Raw genomic sequence first — 17,893 nt, forward strand, 5'->3', positions numbered from 1 at the left:
ATGATATGGTCTCGTAGCATTTGTTCCACTTGCTCATCGATCATCTTCTTCTTAAAAGGTGAGACTCTATAAGCTCTGGATCTCATGGGCATTTCGTCAGACAGTGTAATTTTGTGCTGTTCCACAGATGTTTTTCCCAGGATTTGAGAGGTGGTACGAGGCCAATTATCCATCAGCTTTTTCAATTCTTCCTGATTGTCGGAGTCCCATCTGGGAACAACTTGTGTGTGTAAGTAAGGAATGGATGAAGTTGGAGGTAAGGCATAATATAAACTCACCGCAGCGGTCATGCCTAGGTTTTCTCCCATCAGATGTGAAGACAATACAGGATTAAGATGGGAAGTTAGAAATGGATAATAAATATATCCTTTGCCCATTTTCAGACCATATCTCCAGTGTCCCACGTCCACTATGGCTTCAGTGGCTCTCAGGAAGTCCAGACCAGCTATAAGGGGAAAGGCCAGGTGAGCATCCTTCAGAACATAGGTGTCCAACCTGCATATCTTGTCATGCCACTCATAACAGACTGTCTTCCTGTTGATCGCCTGGTGCATTTTTCCATCAGCCATAATGAACCGTTGAAGAGGGCCTGGAGGGTCAGGTTTCGTTTCCCCTCCTAACTGTCTCCACAGGCTTTCCTGAATAAGGGTGTATGTGCTCCCTGTATCCAGCACCACCTTCACCTCTTGTCCTTTTATTGTTATTGGCACTACTAGAAGGGATGTCATTGGGTGGAGTTGAGCAATGGATACTCCTGCTAGATTTTTAGAGGTATGGCGTTCAGGTGGTCTTTTATTTGTTGTCTCTTTGCAGTTCAATTTTCCCACTTTCTGCCAGTAATCTTTTGCTCCCATCCAGTCCTTCTCCACCATAGAGCCCACCTTCACCAGCTGTTCCACTGATTTCACCGTCCCTCTCAGACAGCCCGCAACCCTTGGGTTGATGTTATTAAGAATGCGGCTCACCATCTCCTCTTCTGTGATGGCCGGCTTCCATTTAAGGCAGAGGGCCCGGTAATCATAGGCGAAATCTCTCAAATGCTGATTGGGTTGCTGCACCAGTGACCTCAACTTGTCTTCCACTTCAGTGAGGTAATCCTCTGGAAGAAAAGCAGACATGAAAGCATCTTTGAAGGATTGCCAATCTGTTACCTTGTTCTTTTCTGCCTTCCACCAGCTTAAAGTGGGTCCTTTGAGCACGGTACTCAGGGTGCCAACGAGCTCCACACTAGGCAGGGGTCTAATGGCCAGATAATTTTCGACCTGTTCGATGAAATGGAGTACGTCGGATGTCTCGCTAGACTCACCGAAGGAAGGAAATTCCAGACGGATAGGGGGTTTCCCACAGAAAGATGACATATTGGGCACACATGAAGGGTGAGCCAGGTTAGATATTCGTGCTCCAGCAGTGACATCATAGGTAGCGTTGTCTCTGTTTACAGGGGGGACTTTAAGTCGTGTTGCTGGTACAGGAGTTTTCAAGTTAGTGACTGTAGATAGGGAAGAGGCAGGGTAAAATGTCTGTATTTGAGATCGAGATGGGGTACTGGTGAATCTTATTTTTTTCATTTGATTTTCCCATCTAGCATCTCTCCACAGGAAACAATCAACCACCGCTCTCTCCAACTTCTCTACAGACCTCTGGAAATGATCTTCTAAGTCTGCTAAGCCAGTGTCCACTGCCTCCCGGAAACTAGTTTCCCTATTAAGGGAACTATCTACAGACTGTTTTAATTCCTGTTCATTATGTTGTATTTTTGCATTAAGAGCCAATAAATCCACCTTAAGTTTATCAATCTCCATTTGCATTGTCTGTACAACATTTATATTCACTACTTCTCTTTCATCATCATCATCAGCATCTTCATCAGAATTATATAAAGAACTTAGTATAGATGCTATTTCATCTGTCGGGTTACATCTGGTAACAAACGGGCCCGCAGTGAAATCAGCATCCTCAGTTTCATCAGAGCTACACCTTAACTCATGCACATCAGTCTCAGTATGTACCTTAATTACTGCTCCATTTACCTGTGTCTCTTCCTCCATATTTATGGACACACAAAAAAAAAACACTATAACCAAAAAGAAACAGCACGTAGTCCCCGTACGGGCCACCACTATGTAACACTCCCCAAAATCTTTAAGTGGAGTTTACACTATTTTGGGAACAACAGTACCGTTTCTATTGTAAGGTAATGGAGTAGAGTAAAAAAAATATTACTCAACACTGATGAAACAACCAATAAACTCAAGTGTATTTACAAACCAATAATATTTACAACAGTAACAAACAAGGTGTATATACATGTAAAAGTGAAATCCAGAGTGCCCAGAGTTATTTACAGTGTTCAGATCAGCCTCACCGGGTTTTTTGATAGTCCGTGAGCACGATCAAGTGACGAAGTAATGATGACTGGCCAATGTCCTCTGATAAAAGTAATCCAGGCTGCGAGCCAAACGAATATACTCCATGAGAGGAACGGCATCTCAGCGCTTCCAGGTCAGTCACCAGTGTAATCCAATGTATAAATGAAGTTTTGTGTAAGCGTACTCGCAAATGAGCGTCTGAAAACCGGCATACCGGTTCCTTAAATAGAAAAATGACAGTCTCTTCCTGTTAACGTGGCAGGACATCACGTGACACGAAACCACGCGAAGTTCTCGCGTGAACAGAGATAGGGGACAAATAAACCACAGCTGAGGAAAATACAGAATACAGGGGATAATAATACAACTAATAGGCAAAAATGACTAAACATAATTAGTTTGAGGTCATAAACCTTATATATAACATCCCCTTATGTGGCCACGCTACAGTATTTGTTCGCTGGGGTTAGTGGAATTAATATTTGTGAGGTGTTTATTTCTTTGTTTTAAGTTATTTTCCTGTTTTTGTTTCTGCTTTTTCCTGTATGATGAGTATGATATTATCTCTGGGGCGGCTGTGGCTCAGTTGGTAGAGTGGGTCAGCTGCCAATCGCAATGGGTTGGTGGTTCGATTCCCGGCCCACATGCTGAAGTGTCCTTGGGTAAGACACTGAACCCCAAGTTGCTCCCAATGGCAGGCTAGCACCTTGCATGGCAGCTCTGCCACCATTGGTGTATGAGTGTGTGTGAATGGGTGATTGGGAAACAGTGTAAAGTGCTTTGGTAACCTCTAAGGTTAAAAAAACGCTATATAAGTGCAGACCATTATCTTTCCTGTAATTACTGCTTTGCCTGTTTCCCATAATAGTGATGGTGAAACTTCTGGGGAGTCGTTCATCTCCAGAAGAATGCCCACTCTTTCTTAATGAAACTGGTTGGCGTGGTTACTTACCTCAATCCGGGTGGCGTACAAGTCTCAGTTGTCTCCGCTTCTGAGACAGTCAATCTGCTCATCTTATCACATATTTTTTTATTACACTATTATATACAGTAAACCTAGCCAAACCTTAACTATGTAAAAAAAAAACATAAAAAGCAGATAAATGTAATCACAAACATTTATTTTAAAAACAAAAATTATACAAAAGCACTTTCATAGTATTCCATTCCATACGACAGCATTGTGTGAGGAAGAGTGTGAAACGGAAGTTTTAATCTCTAAAAATCTTCCACCTCTGAGAATGCAGTGACATCTTGATTCTAATGGTCACATCTCATTCAAAAGATACATCTGAACTTGAGCTTGCAGCAGTCAGAGCCAATGGGGACTGATGTCAACTTCAAGTTCACATGTTCATTGGCTTCAATGTCAGTGCAGATGTAAGTTGTAATATTATATACAATATATGTTGTGTACATAGCTGTTTAACCTTATGTACAGTATCCATATGATGCGTTTGAGTAAGGTATTTAACCAGGTTCATTTTTCCAGTGTTCAGCTCTTTCTGCTCATGCAGCTTCATCTGGGAAATCCCCAACATACTGGATTATATTAATCGATTATTTCTTAATGTTTCTTCAATTAAAAGCAGATGTTATTCTTTGTGCATTTTATAACACCTATTAAGCGTTTGGGGACTAAAAACACAAGTTTGTTAATTTTAGCAAGCAGAATATTCCCCCATTCATCCATTATGCAGGACTTCAGCTGCACAATTGACATATTTTGCACTTCATAATGCACCACACATTCTCAATTGAAGACAGGTCTTGTCTGCGGGCAAGACAGTCTAACATCTGCACTCTCTGTTTACGCAGCCATGCACTTGTAATCCGGGCAGTATGTTGTTTTCCGTTTTCCTGCTGGAAAACCACTTCTGAATGTGCATGAACCCCATCTCTTAGATGTCACAGTCTTAAAAAACATAATTCATCTGTAATGGATATCATAACATGGGCTCAGGAATACTTAGGTAAACCATTGTCAACCTTTGTCAGTCCACACCATTTGCAACTGCATCCACAGATGCAAGTTAGGGCTAAACTATGCAAAGCAGAAGACATAGATCTACACTGTCCAGGAGCGTCGACGACTTCTCTGGGTCCGGTCTCATCTGAGATGGAAAGTAGAGCAGTGGAATCATGTTTTGTGGTCTGACATGCAACATTTTTTATAGTTTTCAGAAGAAGAAGAAAAAAACAGGAAATAGGGCATCCAAGCTTTTATCAGCGTCAGGTGTGTCAGTGCTCATGGCATGGGTAACATGCACTTATGTGAGGGCACTATAAATGCAGAAAGCTATGTAAAAATTTTAGACCAACATATACTGTCATACACCGTCTTTGCCAGGGACATCCCAACATTTTCTAGCAGGACAATGTCAAACCACATTCTGCCTGGATTAAAAGTGCATGGCTGTATTAGCAGAGAGCGTGGGTAATAGATTGGCCTGCCTGCAGTCCTGACCTGTCTATAATTGAGAATGTGTGGCACACTATTAAGCACAAATTTTGGCAATTAAGGCCCCATATGATTACTCAGAGTTTACTCAGACAGACATATGAGGTTGTAAATCGAAGGTATTTGCTTCTGTTTAAGCCATCAGTCCATGCTTTTCTACTTCATAAAATGTTTAATACTACACTACCTATCTTGCTGCAGAGCAAGATTCAGAATCGTGGCCAACAAAGTATGCCAAGCAAGCTTTGCAGCAACCGTCCATTCCCTTATACACTGTGAATGATGCAATCAAGTCAAACACTACTTACTGTAGATATTGTAGTGCTTTAATTAATTTGTTTAAATACTGTTTAAAATTTTGGGGGGTTGTAGATATCTTGCAGTATTATATATTTTTTGTCATGTCATGTAATTATGTTTTAATTAAAATGGTTCATTTATCATCATGATGCATCTTATTCATCTCGTCATTGTTATCAAAGATGAAGGATTTTGCCAATAAAGATGTAGACATATTTGCAAGTATTGATGTTGACGAGAATTATGCTGCCTTCAAAAGCTATTGGAATTTTCGTAAATATGAGTTTCCCATGCGGAAGTTGCACAAGAGTGACCCTTCAAGTTGTAATTACTACTGGGAAAATCAGAGCTAATTTTGATTCCTGAGTTTCCAAGATGGGAGGAGTCCTAAACTTTCAACATGGTGGATGAGAGTACAGTTTCTGTAGTGAATGACAGTCTAATCTAATTGTTAGTGCTTGCCATTTTGGTCATATTCATGTATGTATATCAGCAACCGTTCTATGCATATTTGTCCAAAATTCCATTATTGTCAGCAAGCTAAATGAGTAAGATGTATTATGGTGTCAACATAAATGTTCCTCAAGGAATATGTATGAATGAACCTGGCGTCGTTATTTCTGGCGTCTGTTCTTTCCGACAACAAAGCACTTGAACACAACGTACTCATAATTACCACTTCAGAATTAATGTAAACAGCCAATATTGCAGAGAGATTTCACTGGTGTGGTGTGTGCGCCTCTAAAATCGCATTGTGGAGTAAAATCGTCCTTAGAAAAGAGATGAAAGTCCCTTTAAAGTCAGTCAGTCCCATGTGGTACCTTGAGTCAGTCACCAGCTGATGAAAAAGAGCACCAAGTCATTTCAAATTAATTAGAAGTAATTTCAGGAAAATAATATGTTTTACACATTCATTAAAAATAAATTATAGCCTAAATTGAGACCCATGTCTCATGCTGCTATTACTATAAGCCATACCTATCTGCATGACATGCCCAAACACAGAGGAGTTATCAACAGTGCTGCAGTTCCAGCGGCGATGGCGGAACTGGTACTGACACTCCCTGATGCCCGTCTTAGCGCCCTCTCCAATGTACTGCATGTGATCCTGGTACAGTTGGCAAAGCTTCTTCTGGCCTTTAGATAGTCCATCCAACTGACTGCAGAGCGGCTGAGCCCCGATGATATACACTTCTGGTATCAGGAGTGGATTCAACGCTAGAGACCTGAAATGAAACAAATCATTGTAGGATCAGAATCCAAATTTTAGTTATTGGATGTAATTGCCATGTTGAAGTTCTGACCAAACATGGACAGTGGTGCTACAAATGAATGGGGAAGTATCATTGTACCTATAGACCTATTAGTCTCAAGCTTAGTTTGTATGCATATTTCACACAAAAATGGCAAGAGATAGTGCAGCGCTTTCATCACGCAAGAGGCAACTTGAACTCCAGCTTCGTGAATGTGCATACCACAGCCGGCCGGAAGCGAACATTTTTAGAATTCTTTTTTTAACATTGACCTATTTCTTACACACACTTAGCGTTTCACTTCAGAAGACATTAATTTATCCACTGGAGTCTTATGGATTACTTTTATGATGACTATATGTGCATTTTGAGCTTAAAAATGTTGGCACCCATTCACTTGCATTTTATGGATCTACAGAGCTGAAATATTTATCTAAAAATCTTCGTTTGTGTTCTGCTATAGAAAGAAAATCCTACAAATCTGGGATGTATGAGGTTGAGTAAATGATGAGAGAATTTGTCACAGTCTTTCTCCCTCAATGTTTCCAAGGACTCTTATTTTGAAGTGTTTCCCCCACTGCCCTCATCACTGCCATCTTTTCCTCATTATTCTCACCTGTTTTCCATTCCCTCATTAGCTCTTGTTTGTATAAACATTTAGTTTTTGCATTCCTTTGTCAGTTCTTGTTTGTTGTTGTTTTGAATTCCCGTTTGTTGTTTGACTGCCATAATTTTTATTAAAGCCTGCACATAGATCCAACGTCTCCTGTCTCATCTCAGCAACCATTCTTTACAGAAGATCTGACCAAACATGGACCTAGCGGCTGTCTGTATCCTGCTTCTTAAGCAAGGGGACCATCCAGTTGAGGATCACACTTGTGAGTTCTTAGAACTAGCAAATTAGTGTACTATCCAGACCGCTCTCTGGTGGTTTTCTTCCGGACCGTTCTGAATAGTGCACTGAAGGAACTGATGCCTCTGGCTGATCCTCACTGGATGCTCTGTGAATATGTTGAGATGGCTCTGAAACTTTGCAGTTCCACTTTTACAGTGGATTATGGCAGGAACCCTGGGCCAAAACCTGCATACACGGCTCCTTGCTCCAAGCCTTCCACAGCTCCTTTGTCCACAACCTGCCACGGCCATCGAGCCAGTGGCCACGCCTGCCCTGGCCAACACCCACACCTGCCACGGCCAACGAGCCAGCGCCCACGCCTGCCACGGCCAACGAACCAGCGCCCACGCCTGCCACGGCCAACAAGCCAGCGCTCTCTGCCTGTGCTCACGACCATGGAGGTCGTTCCCCAGTCTCTGCCTGTGCTCATGTCCACAGAGGTCATTCCCCAGTCGCTGCCAGTGCTCAGGACTATGGAGTTCGTTCCCCATTTGCTGCTATTGCTCACAACCACGAAGGTTGTTCCCTAGACTTTGACCATTCTCTCGACCACGAAGGTCGTTCCCCAGTCACTGCCAGCTCTCGTCAAGCCTCCCACGGCTCCGCATTCCATGGCTCCGGACCTCGAGCCTCCCATAGCTCTCCCTTCCATGGCCCTGCCCTTCGAGCCTCCCATGGCTCCGCCACTTGAGCCTTCCACGGCTCCGCCCTCAGAGTGTTCCAAGGTACCGCCTGCTCCCCCAGAGACTCCTCTACCAGCGTTTCCGCCCACTCCCTCAGAGACTCCTCTTCCAGCTCTTCCGCCTGCTCACCCAGAGACTCCTCTTCCAGCAGATCTGCCCGCTCCTCCAGAGACTCCTCCTCCAGCGGTTCCGTCCGCTCCTCCATTGACTTCTCCAGCGGTATCGGCCGCCCTCACAGTGACTCTCAACAGCGGCTCTGCCTGCCCCTCCTTTAGCGGCTCCGCTGCCTGACCCATTCCCTGCCTTGTGGCCGCCTTCCAGGCCTCCTGACCCAGTCCCGGCCCTGTGGCTACCTCCCAGCTCTCTTCACCTAGTCTCAGCCCTGTGGCAGCCTCTCAGTTCTCCTGACCCTGTCCCCGCTCTGTGGCTGCCTTCCAGGCCTCCTGATCTAGTCCCCACTATGTGGCCACCACCCAGGCCTCCTGACCCAGTCCCAGCCCTGTGGCCACCTCCCAGACCTCCAGACCCAATCCTTACCCTGGGGTCTCCTCCCTGGCTACTTAGTCCTGTTCCGGGTCCCCTTCCTCACCAGTATCTTCCTGCCCTCCTCAGCCATCTTTGGGGCACTGGAAGTCACCCTTTAATGGAGGGGTTATGTCACAGTCTGTCACCCTAGAGTTTCCTAGGACTCTTATTTTGAAGTGTTTCCCCCAGACTACGTTACCCAGTATGCACTGCCCTCATCACTGCCTTCTATTCCTCATTGTTCTCACCTGTTCCTAGTTCAAACTATAAGCAAGAGTCTTAGACCGACAAGCCTTGAAGATCCCCAACATGTTTGACTAAAGCCAAAGCGAGTAGCAGCACACTCTTCAGAGAGAGCATGCATAAGCTTATCATATATAACGGCTTGTACAGGGAACCCGTAAGAAATTTAGCACCAGCGATAAGTCCCATATAGGGATGGTAGCGGGGAGAGAGGGCTGAGCCTTATAGCACCCCTTAAGAACTTACCGACCAGAGGGTGTTAACATCAGTACATTGACCGGCCTCAGGGGGCAGTCGGCAAGTGTTAAGAAGTCAGATAATGCTGGCAGGCCTCGTGCAGCCACAACAAGGTCTGTTATATGTGTAGGGATGTAGCAGCCTTCTGGCACATTGCCAACGGCAATACAAACACTCAAGACTGGAATTGTGAACTCTATCCTGGCATATAACGGCGGGGAGAGCAAAAAAATAGTTTAGAGAACACAAAAATGTTTACAGGAAACTGTTCTGTAGGCTATAGTTCCCATTTTAAGTTCTGCAGATTATTAGGGAGACAAAACAGCACCCAGTCAGACAGACAAATAAACATCTGCGAAACGGCAACTTGATAAAGAGCACACAAGAGCACAAAATACACTGACAAACCTTTATTTTTGGGCAGTCAATCGATTAAAAATTCGAAACAAATTAATTACCTGATATGTCAATGAATTAATCAAATTAATCACATATATCAATATTAATATCAATGAAATTTTATATACAATAATCACATAGTATATCAATACTTATTTTAATAATAATAAAATCATAATTTCAGATAATTAGGAAAATAATTTTTTGTAAGTACATATATATATATATATATATATATATATAAAAGATGAGTAAAGCATTGATTAGACAATAAATAAATAAAGTGAAATAAAGTGAAATCCCTACATTGTTTAGTTTATTACCTGCAATACCTGTACTGCTGGAGCAGCGCTTACTGCACCGCAATGACAAAAACATATCTTCAGAAGTGACATGATAGGTGTGAGGGAGAAACAGATCAATATTTAAGTCCTTTTTTAGGGGACCAAGCACTGAATGTGCTGGAAGCCTAAATCAAACCCTAACTGCCTTAATCACAGTTTTCTTTGCATTTGACATCAGAATGTTCTCTTTTCAATGTGTTTTAAGTTTTGTTAAGTTTTCATTTGTATAATCACACAAGATGCAGGCCATTTAAAATTACAGGCCACACCCAAAAACATATTTGTTTATCTTTGGAACTACATAACAAATATTATCAGGAGGGTCTGTAGATGATGTAGAAAATCAGTACAAATACAATAGGCTTCCAGCACTTTCGGTGCTTGGCCCCTAATAAGAATAATAATCCTATTAAATTCATTTGGGTTAGGGTTTGATTTAGGGTTATGGTTAGGTTAGTGTTAGGTATAGGGTTTCTCAGGATATTTTCTGTGAAATCTGATTATTTTTGTAATTTTTCCATATGTGCCTGGCCCCCAATAATTGCCGCTTGTGGCTATATTTATTATTTTAATTTGACATTTTTGGGTGAACTACTCCTTTAAAAATGTTCAAGCAAGACAGTCAGCTGCACCTTTTTAGCACAAGAAATGGATATTCACAGAATGCAGCACATTGTAGTAGTCAAATACACAGATTGAGAAAGTCTGCAGATATAATTGTTATATTATATTATGACCCACAATTTATATGCTTGTGTTGATAACATGGCAATCAATGATATACTGTCATCTTACATGACTACTAGCAAATAAAAATGTGTTTAAAATTTGCATACTGTAGATGAACACATACCACCATGAGCTGGCATCCACGAGCACTTGCATAAAGAAGGCAAAGAATGTTATGGCGACCATACCGTGTCGAGTGTCCGTGAATCCAACCCACCCTGAGCCCATCAATATCAGCTTCAACAACATTCTGAGCTGAAGAAAGAAGATGAAGAGTGTTACCTCACACACATTCATATGAAGAACGCTGCACATGCAGACACTGAATTTACTTATTAAACGCATCCTTTGCCATTCACAAAACTATTGTATGGATTCAAGTGACTTTGAATATAATGCACAAGTCATATGGACTAAATTAGTGGTGCATTAATGTCATATTGGAGCTTCACAGTAACGACCATGACACACAATAACACACTGAAGAAACAGGAGTACTGGAAAATGCTCTTTATTGATGCACAAATGACTGAAAGAGTTATCATTTCAATTCTACGGATTTAGGTCTCTATTTTCGTGAGTGAGCTAGGTGCAGCACAGGGACCGTGCTCAACATCGTATTTAATATCGTGAGTTCGCTAAATCTAAGCAACATTTTTGTGCCAGCGCAAAGTGCAAGTGGCCATAATTTAGAGTGTTTAAACTTTCTGTGGGTGTGTGCGGGCAAACTATGGGTGTATTGTTTGTTAATGAAGTGGAGCAAAGCGCAATTGACTATTTTCCTGAGAAATATGTAATTGCGCTAAGATTATTATAATTTTTTCCCAGCCCTAGCTAAAGTCTAGCTTTCAGTGCTAAAGTCTAAATTCACTTTCTGCATTTGAAGTTTGGAGAGTCCACAAGCAGGTGGTCATAAAGTTAATGTCCAAACTCTGAAAAAAACATCAGATATAATATCAAAAAATGTCCCTGACAATCGCAGTTGTAGACATTTTATGAAACAAAAATGTATGAGATGTGTTAAACTTACTAAAGGTCATGTTTTTTTTTTGTACTTCAATTATTATTATTATAATTTTAAGGCAATATTCACAATTGTATTCATGTATTTTTATTGGTATTTTTCCACCTATTGTCATATAGGGATTTTTACGTCACTGCAAAAGGGGCCGGTGGAAGTTGAAGAGTAAAATGTTTGGATTTGGTAGGATTTTTATGACCACTTCATTATTTTGATAATATTTTGATTTGTTTGGATGTAATTTGAATTTAGAAATATTTTTGGTTCCGATAACAATCACTGTTAATACATTGATGAGATCACATTTTCCATGTGTATAAAAGGAACTTGTCACCTGACATTCAACAAGGATCCAGTTAATTCGCTAAAGAATGTAACTCATTCTTCTAATTCATTGCATAAAATCCATTTAACTTAGCAAGTTCTTATCAATGTGCTGTCTTTGTTTATATCGCTGATGCTTGAGGGAATGGACTATACAGTTTAATAGAATTCAGATGGTGAAATAACCATAGAAGAACCTCAGCTGGATTAAATTGCACTTGGCCCAGCAATTTCAACAAACTTATTTGCGCCTATACTTAGCACATGCTTGCATGAAAATACCAAAACTTCATGGCCATGCCCACTGAATTTGTGTGTATGAATTAATGTATATTGCTTCTCTTAGAAAAGTGCATTTTATGCCATTTTCAACCAAAAATTTTGGTGGGCAATATTTTTCCTATTAATTAAGGATGTCCTAAAGCAATGTTTTGATGAGTACAAGTACTGATAAAATCATGACTGTTTGTGAAAATAAAATTTTTACAATGGCATCAGTAACTGAAAACTATTGAATTTGAAAGATGCTACATCTACACCATTAGGTGTCAGTGTAAGTCCAAGATGACACAAACAAAACATTACTGAGTGCACATTTAAAACCAAGATGTATATAGTAGAGATGCACCGATCGACCGGCCAGGGACCGGAATTATCAGATTTTTCACATGCTCGGCCGGTCAGCCTCACGTCTTTCCGATTCCAAGCCGGTCCGTTTTGTTGCCAGCGGCGCAGGCAATAACGTCACAGCCGCACGTAAACATGTCATTGGCGTGGAAGATCATCACTGTGAAGAATACATAAAGTTCGAAATGTGTAATAATTGTAAGGCCAAAGTAAACCGTGGGGGAACCACCACAATAACTTTCGGAACAACAAACCTAATTAGACATTTAAAACACCATCATCCAGCTGAAAATGCCCATTTTAAAAAAGAAGCTAAAAAGTGAAAGCGGCTAAATCTAGCCAGAGCTCAGAGTCAGTCACAAGTCAGCAGCCTCTCCTGTCATCCCTTGGAATGAGCAGCGAAAAGACCAAAGCAATTACAAGGAAAATTATAGAATTCATGGCCCTGGACCAGTTGTTCTCCATAGTTGAGGACAGAGGGATCAGAAATCGGCTAAATTTCCTCGATACAGAGTAAGTGGTTGTTTTCCGACGTCGCGTTGCCCGAGTTGTTTAATCTCGTGTCATGTCACACACGCAGCCTGTTATCTGTCAACATTTGGGTACACAAATCCGGGAGAGGGGAAGTGGGGTGCTGGATGGCAGAGGCAGGCTAAATACATACAAATTGTGCCGTTGTGATTTAATGTGCTGAGTAACGTAATTTTTCCCACCGTGTCCGATATTAAAATCAGTGCGAAACACATTGAAAAAAGGCGTGGGCATTGTCGATATGGCTTCGGGATGTGAAATTATATTCTTCCATCCAGCAGTTGTTAAAAGTATATGTATATTTAGTTTTTTTTCACCGGAGCACCAGCTGATTCTTCTCCTCCCCTCTACCAGTGATGCTTGATTTAACATCCCGCGTCTACTACCTGCGCAGATATCAACAGTGCCAATGGGTTTTGGTTGCCAGGTTGAGATCATAAATGATTTGTAATTGGTATGATGTGTCGATTGTGTGAGTAGGATGCGTTTCATTCAAGATCTGGCAACTGGACCACCTTGGAATAATATATATTGATGTGATTAGTCATATAACGTGGTTTGGGCCATACAAATTACGGGAGGTTTTTTTGGGAGAAATAACAAAACGGGAGACTCCCGGGAAAAACGGGAGTGTTGATAGGTACAAGCCGATCCCGAAGCAGTGCTCAGTTTTACAACTGATATTTATCTAACGTAAATTGAGCATATTGGACACTTCAGTTTTTCAGATCTTTGGAATTGTTTTGAAAGACGAGTAATAAAGAGAAAAAGGTCCATTTATAAAAATTGTGGGAAATGACATCTGTTATATATAGCAACTAATTTGCAGTTAATTGTTATTTCTACCTCTTTCCAGTCACAGAGCACTTTATTTTGAGAGTTGTTTAAGTGAGAGAAGATCCTGTAACTTAGTGCAGTTTGGGGGAAATTGTAATGTTTAATAATTTATTTTATTATGAAAATAAAATGTTGCATTGAAGAAAGGTAGATTGTTTTTGTATATGCGGTCAATAATGGTTCTTAGAAAGAAAATCGGAATCAAAAAAATCGGCATCAGCAGGTCACACTTGCAAAAAATCATAAATCGGAATCGGCCATGAAAACTGCAATCGGTGCATCTCTAGTATATAGGCTGTCGATCAATAAGGGTTTTTTTTTTTTTTGTGCTAATTTATGAAGAAGATTCTTTTTCATGAACAGAAGCATCTCTGCGTGTTAACATGTGAAATGTTTTTTTTTTACAATCCTTTTTTTAATTATTTTATTATTATTAGTAGTAGTAGCATTACATTGAATAATTACATAACCCTACAGCAGTGATATATTTAATTTAGCTTTTATTTGGTGGGAGACCAAGTAAAGCCAGTTTGCAGTGTTGGGGAAGTTACTTTGAAACTGTAGTTCCCCGTCTGTCGCTGTCTGTAGAAATTTTCTTCGGAGCCAATGGTTGTGCACCTGTTCCTGTATTCCTCTGATGCTCTGCATGCTGTTGGATTGATGGTGCATTACAGCGGCTTTCTCCTTCCTTGCACGCAGTGCAATTTGCCCCTGGGCGATTCGACAGCGCAGAGAAAAAACTCTTTTAGAGTTATTAAGAGTGATTTTCTTTAAAAGAGTATATTTCACTAAAAGAGCAATACACAGCAACGTTGAAAGTCCTTTTCAGGACGCGTCTTTCTAAAGATGCCTTGCCGACCCTGTGTAGTTCCTGTATGCGGTAGAGTGCTCTCCGCTTCAGACTGCCACAGGCGTTTCAAATCAAATCAAATCACTTTATTGTCACACTACCATGTACACAAGTGCAACAGTAGGTGAAATTCTTGTGTGCAGTTCCGAGCAACATAGCAGTCATGACAGTGACGAGACATATACCAATTACAATAAACAACATACTTACACAACACAATTTACATATCAAATGTACACATACTTACACAACACGATAATTATATACAATACACACAATATAGAATACACATTATACAATGCAATAAGTAAGGAGTATATGAAATATATATATATATGTATATGAAGTAGTATATTGAGGAGAATATGTTAACAATCCAGTGTGAGATTATAGATTAATAAAGTGCAGTGCTAATTATTGATCCTGATAGATCAAGTGTTCAGCAGTCTGATTGCTTGGGGGAAAAAGCTATCATGTAGTCGGCTGGTGCGGGTCCTGATGCTGCGATACCGCCTGCCTGATGGTGGCAGTGAGAACAGACCATGACTCGGGTGGCTGGAGTCTCTGATGATCCTCCGAGCTTTTTTCACACACCGCCTGGTATATATGTCCTGGAGGGAGGGAAGGTCACCTCCGATGATGTTCCTGGCAGTTCGCACCACCCTTTGCAAGGCATTGCAGTTGTGCGCGGTGCTATTGCCGTACCAGGCGGTGATGCAGCCAGTCAGGATGCTCTCTACAGTGCTGGTGTAGAACCGTGTGAGGATGTGGTGGTTCATTCCAAACTTCCTCAGCCGTCTCAGGAAGAAGAGGCGCTGGTGAGCCTTCTTCACAATGGCCTCAGTGTGGACGGACCATGTGAGTTCCTCAGTAATGTGGACACCGAGGAACTTGAAGCTGCTGACTCTCTCCACCGGTGCTCCATTGATGGAACACGTTTGTCTCGTGTGTCTGGGTAGCGATCACACCAAGGCTGCGTTTGAGACACGCTCGTTGACTCCCGTCCGTGCTCGAGGCAACAGCGGCTTGCCTCACAGCCAGCCTGCTTATCCTATGGAGCTTGAGGTGGTGAGCCGCTGCATCGGAGAGCATGGGATCTGACGCGGATGACTCCCCTGGGCTGCCGCTTTCGGGCCAGCACGCCCAGGCTGAGGCTGACGCTTAGATGACAGACATGCTTTCCCGGGCTGCCACCAGCGTGGGCTTGGACTGGAACCTTCCTTCCTCCCCACAGCCATCGCGGTTGGATGACTGGTTCCTGGGGTCTGGGCGCCACTCACAGCCTCGCTCACCCCCCGGTCCATTTTTACCCGGAGGTGCATGATGAGCTGACGTCATCATGGAGAGCACCCCTCTCCACTCGTCACAAAGCCACTCTCTCATCCGCTCTTGCTACCCTCGATGGAGGAGCGGCCCACAGATACACAGCGATTCCCCCGGTGGATAGGGCTTTTGCGATCCACCTGTGCCCCGGAAACCCTACCACCTGGCGGGGTCACCCTGTACTCCCCTCCAAGGCCTGTAGGACGACATCCTCGCTCACCACGAAGGCCTACAGTGCCGCTGGACATGCCGCTTACACCCTGCACGCCATGGCCCTCCTGCAAGTCCACCAGGCCAAGGCACTCTGCACGAGGGTAGTCCTGATCCCGATGTGCTGCAGGAACTGTGCTCAGCAACCGACCTCGCCCTCAGGGCCACGAAGGCCACAGCGCAGTCACTCAGGCAGGCGATGGCCCCACTTGTGGTTCAGGAACGTCATCTGTGGCTGAACGTGGTCGAGATGCGCGAGACGGACAAGACACGCTTCCTCGACGCCCCTGTCTCCCAGTTTGGCCTCTTTGGCGACACCGTCGCGGACTTCGGCCAGCAGTTCTCCGTGGTGAAAAAGCAGACGGAGGCCATTTCACACATCCTGCCCTGCCGCAAACCTGCCGCAACGGGCCAAGCCCCGTCTGCTCGGCGAGGGCGTCCTCCTGTGGCTAAAAAACTTGCAACTCCGCCTCAACCCGGGCCCAGCTCTCAGCCCCCGCATTGAGCGCCCCGCAGGAAGCGCACGTCCCCCGTCTCACAGACTCCCTCGAGGACCCTGAAGGCTCCCAGCCGTTCCTGAGACGATCGACCCAGAGACGTTCACTCCGGAGCTGGTAAGCAGACCACTCTGTCCCCCGGTGGTGGACCGGGAGGAGAATCCTTGTTTTAATTTATTTCATTTGCCCACATTCTCAATAAAAGAGCGATTTCCTTTTTTATGTCTCTGGGTCACCTGGCCCGCAAATGCCGTTCTCACGACACTCTGCCGCCACACCTCAACAGTCCCGGCATGCTAGACGTGGACCCCCCACCTTCAGCCCCATGACTGTTCCCCGGTAGGCCGGTTCTGACGAGTCTAGAGGACGCCTCCACCTAACCTCCTCCTCAGTCACTAACACACCCCCTGCTGGGAATGCGGAGCAAGGTAAGTGCTTCAAGTCTTTTCTCAGCACCAGAGCCTCGGGACGCACCTTTGCCTCCCGACGCCATACTACCTACTCCAGCCCCTGGTATGTAAAAAATAATCCTCCCGTTAGTGCCCCTAGCACGGAGCTTGGATGCGTGGCTTTCACTTCCCAACCCATCCCACTGGCTGCCAGGACCATCCGACTCGGTTACGCAATTCAGTTTACCACCCCCCCATCCGCTTTACCGCAGTACATGATGAACATGCCAAATCCCTGCACGCGTTCTGATTTATTTTGGATTTTTTTTAGTCACAACATAATTCCATTGGTCAAAATCAAATAAAGATTGAGTAAGTGTTTTTTGAGAGTCCTCGACACTGCCGTCCACCCTGGGGAGCGCCGCTGCCATCTGCCGGGTGACGGAGTAGCCTGACCGCCCGGATGCGGAGAACATCCGTCGTCCGCGGGGCAAGTGGGGACTGGATACCCCGACCGCCTGGAGCGAGGGAGACGCGGAGGGGTCGAGGGAGACTTCCGTCCGCGAGGGGAGGAGGGAAGAAACGCCCCGACTGCCCGGAGCGGTAGGGCCGCTGCCAGGGGCGGAGGAGTGTTCCTATTTGCTGCCAGAAAAGCGGAGGGGCGTTCTGCCCACTGGGGTTTCAGTACATCTAATATCAGAAGTTAATTGGCTAATTGTCTAAAGGCTTGACATCACTTTTGTCATCATTTCAACTTCTGACCCACTGTAATTTTGATATAGTCAATTCAAAGTGAAATAATCTGTCTGTAAACAATTGTTGGAAAAATTACTTGTATCATGCACA

At 43.5% G+C, this 17,893-nt stretch overlaps 1 protein-coding gene across 2 annotated transcripts in view; it reads right to left on the minus strand.

The window, feature by feature from the left end:
- The window catches only part of wnt5a (wingless-type MMTV integration site family, member 5a), a 66,879-nt gene that overhangs the window by 30,917 nt on the left and 18,069 nt on the right, over nt 1-17,893 (minus strand). For both annotated transcript variants that reach the window (XM_052108325.1, XM_052108326.1), the window contains exons 2-3: nt 10,563-10,693; nt 6,109-6,356 (exon numbers count right to left, since the gene is read on the minus strand). In XM_052108325.1, the coding sequence (XP_051964285.1) occupies nt 6,109-6,356; nt 10,563-10,687 (373 nt within the window). In that variant the 5' untranslated portion in view covers nt 10,688-10,693. The remainder of the gene's footprint in view (nt 1-6,108; nt 6,357-10,562; nt 10,694-17,893) is intronic.

The sequence above is a fragment of the Xyrauchen texanus genome, chromosome 37 (assembly GCF_025860055.1).
Source record: "Xyrauchen texanus isolate HMW12.3.18 chromosome 37, RBS_HiC_50CHRs, whole genome shotgun sequence".
NCBI classification, from domain to species: Eukaryota; Metazoa; Chordata; class Actinopteri; order Cypriniformes; family Catostomidae; genus Xyrauchen; species Xyrauchen texanus.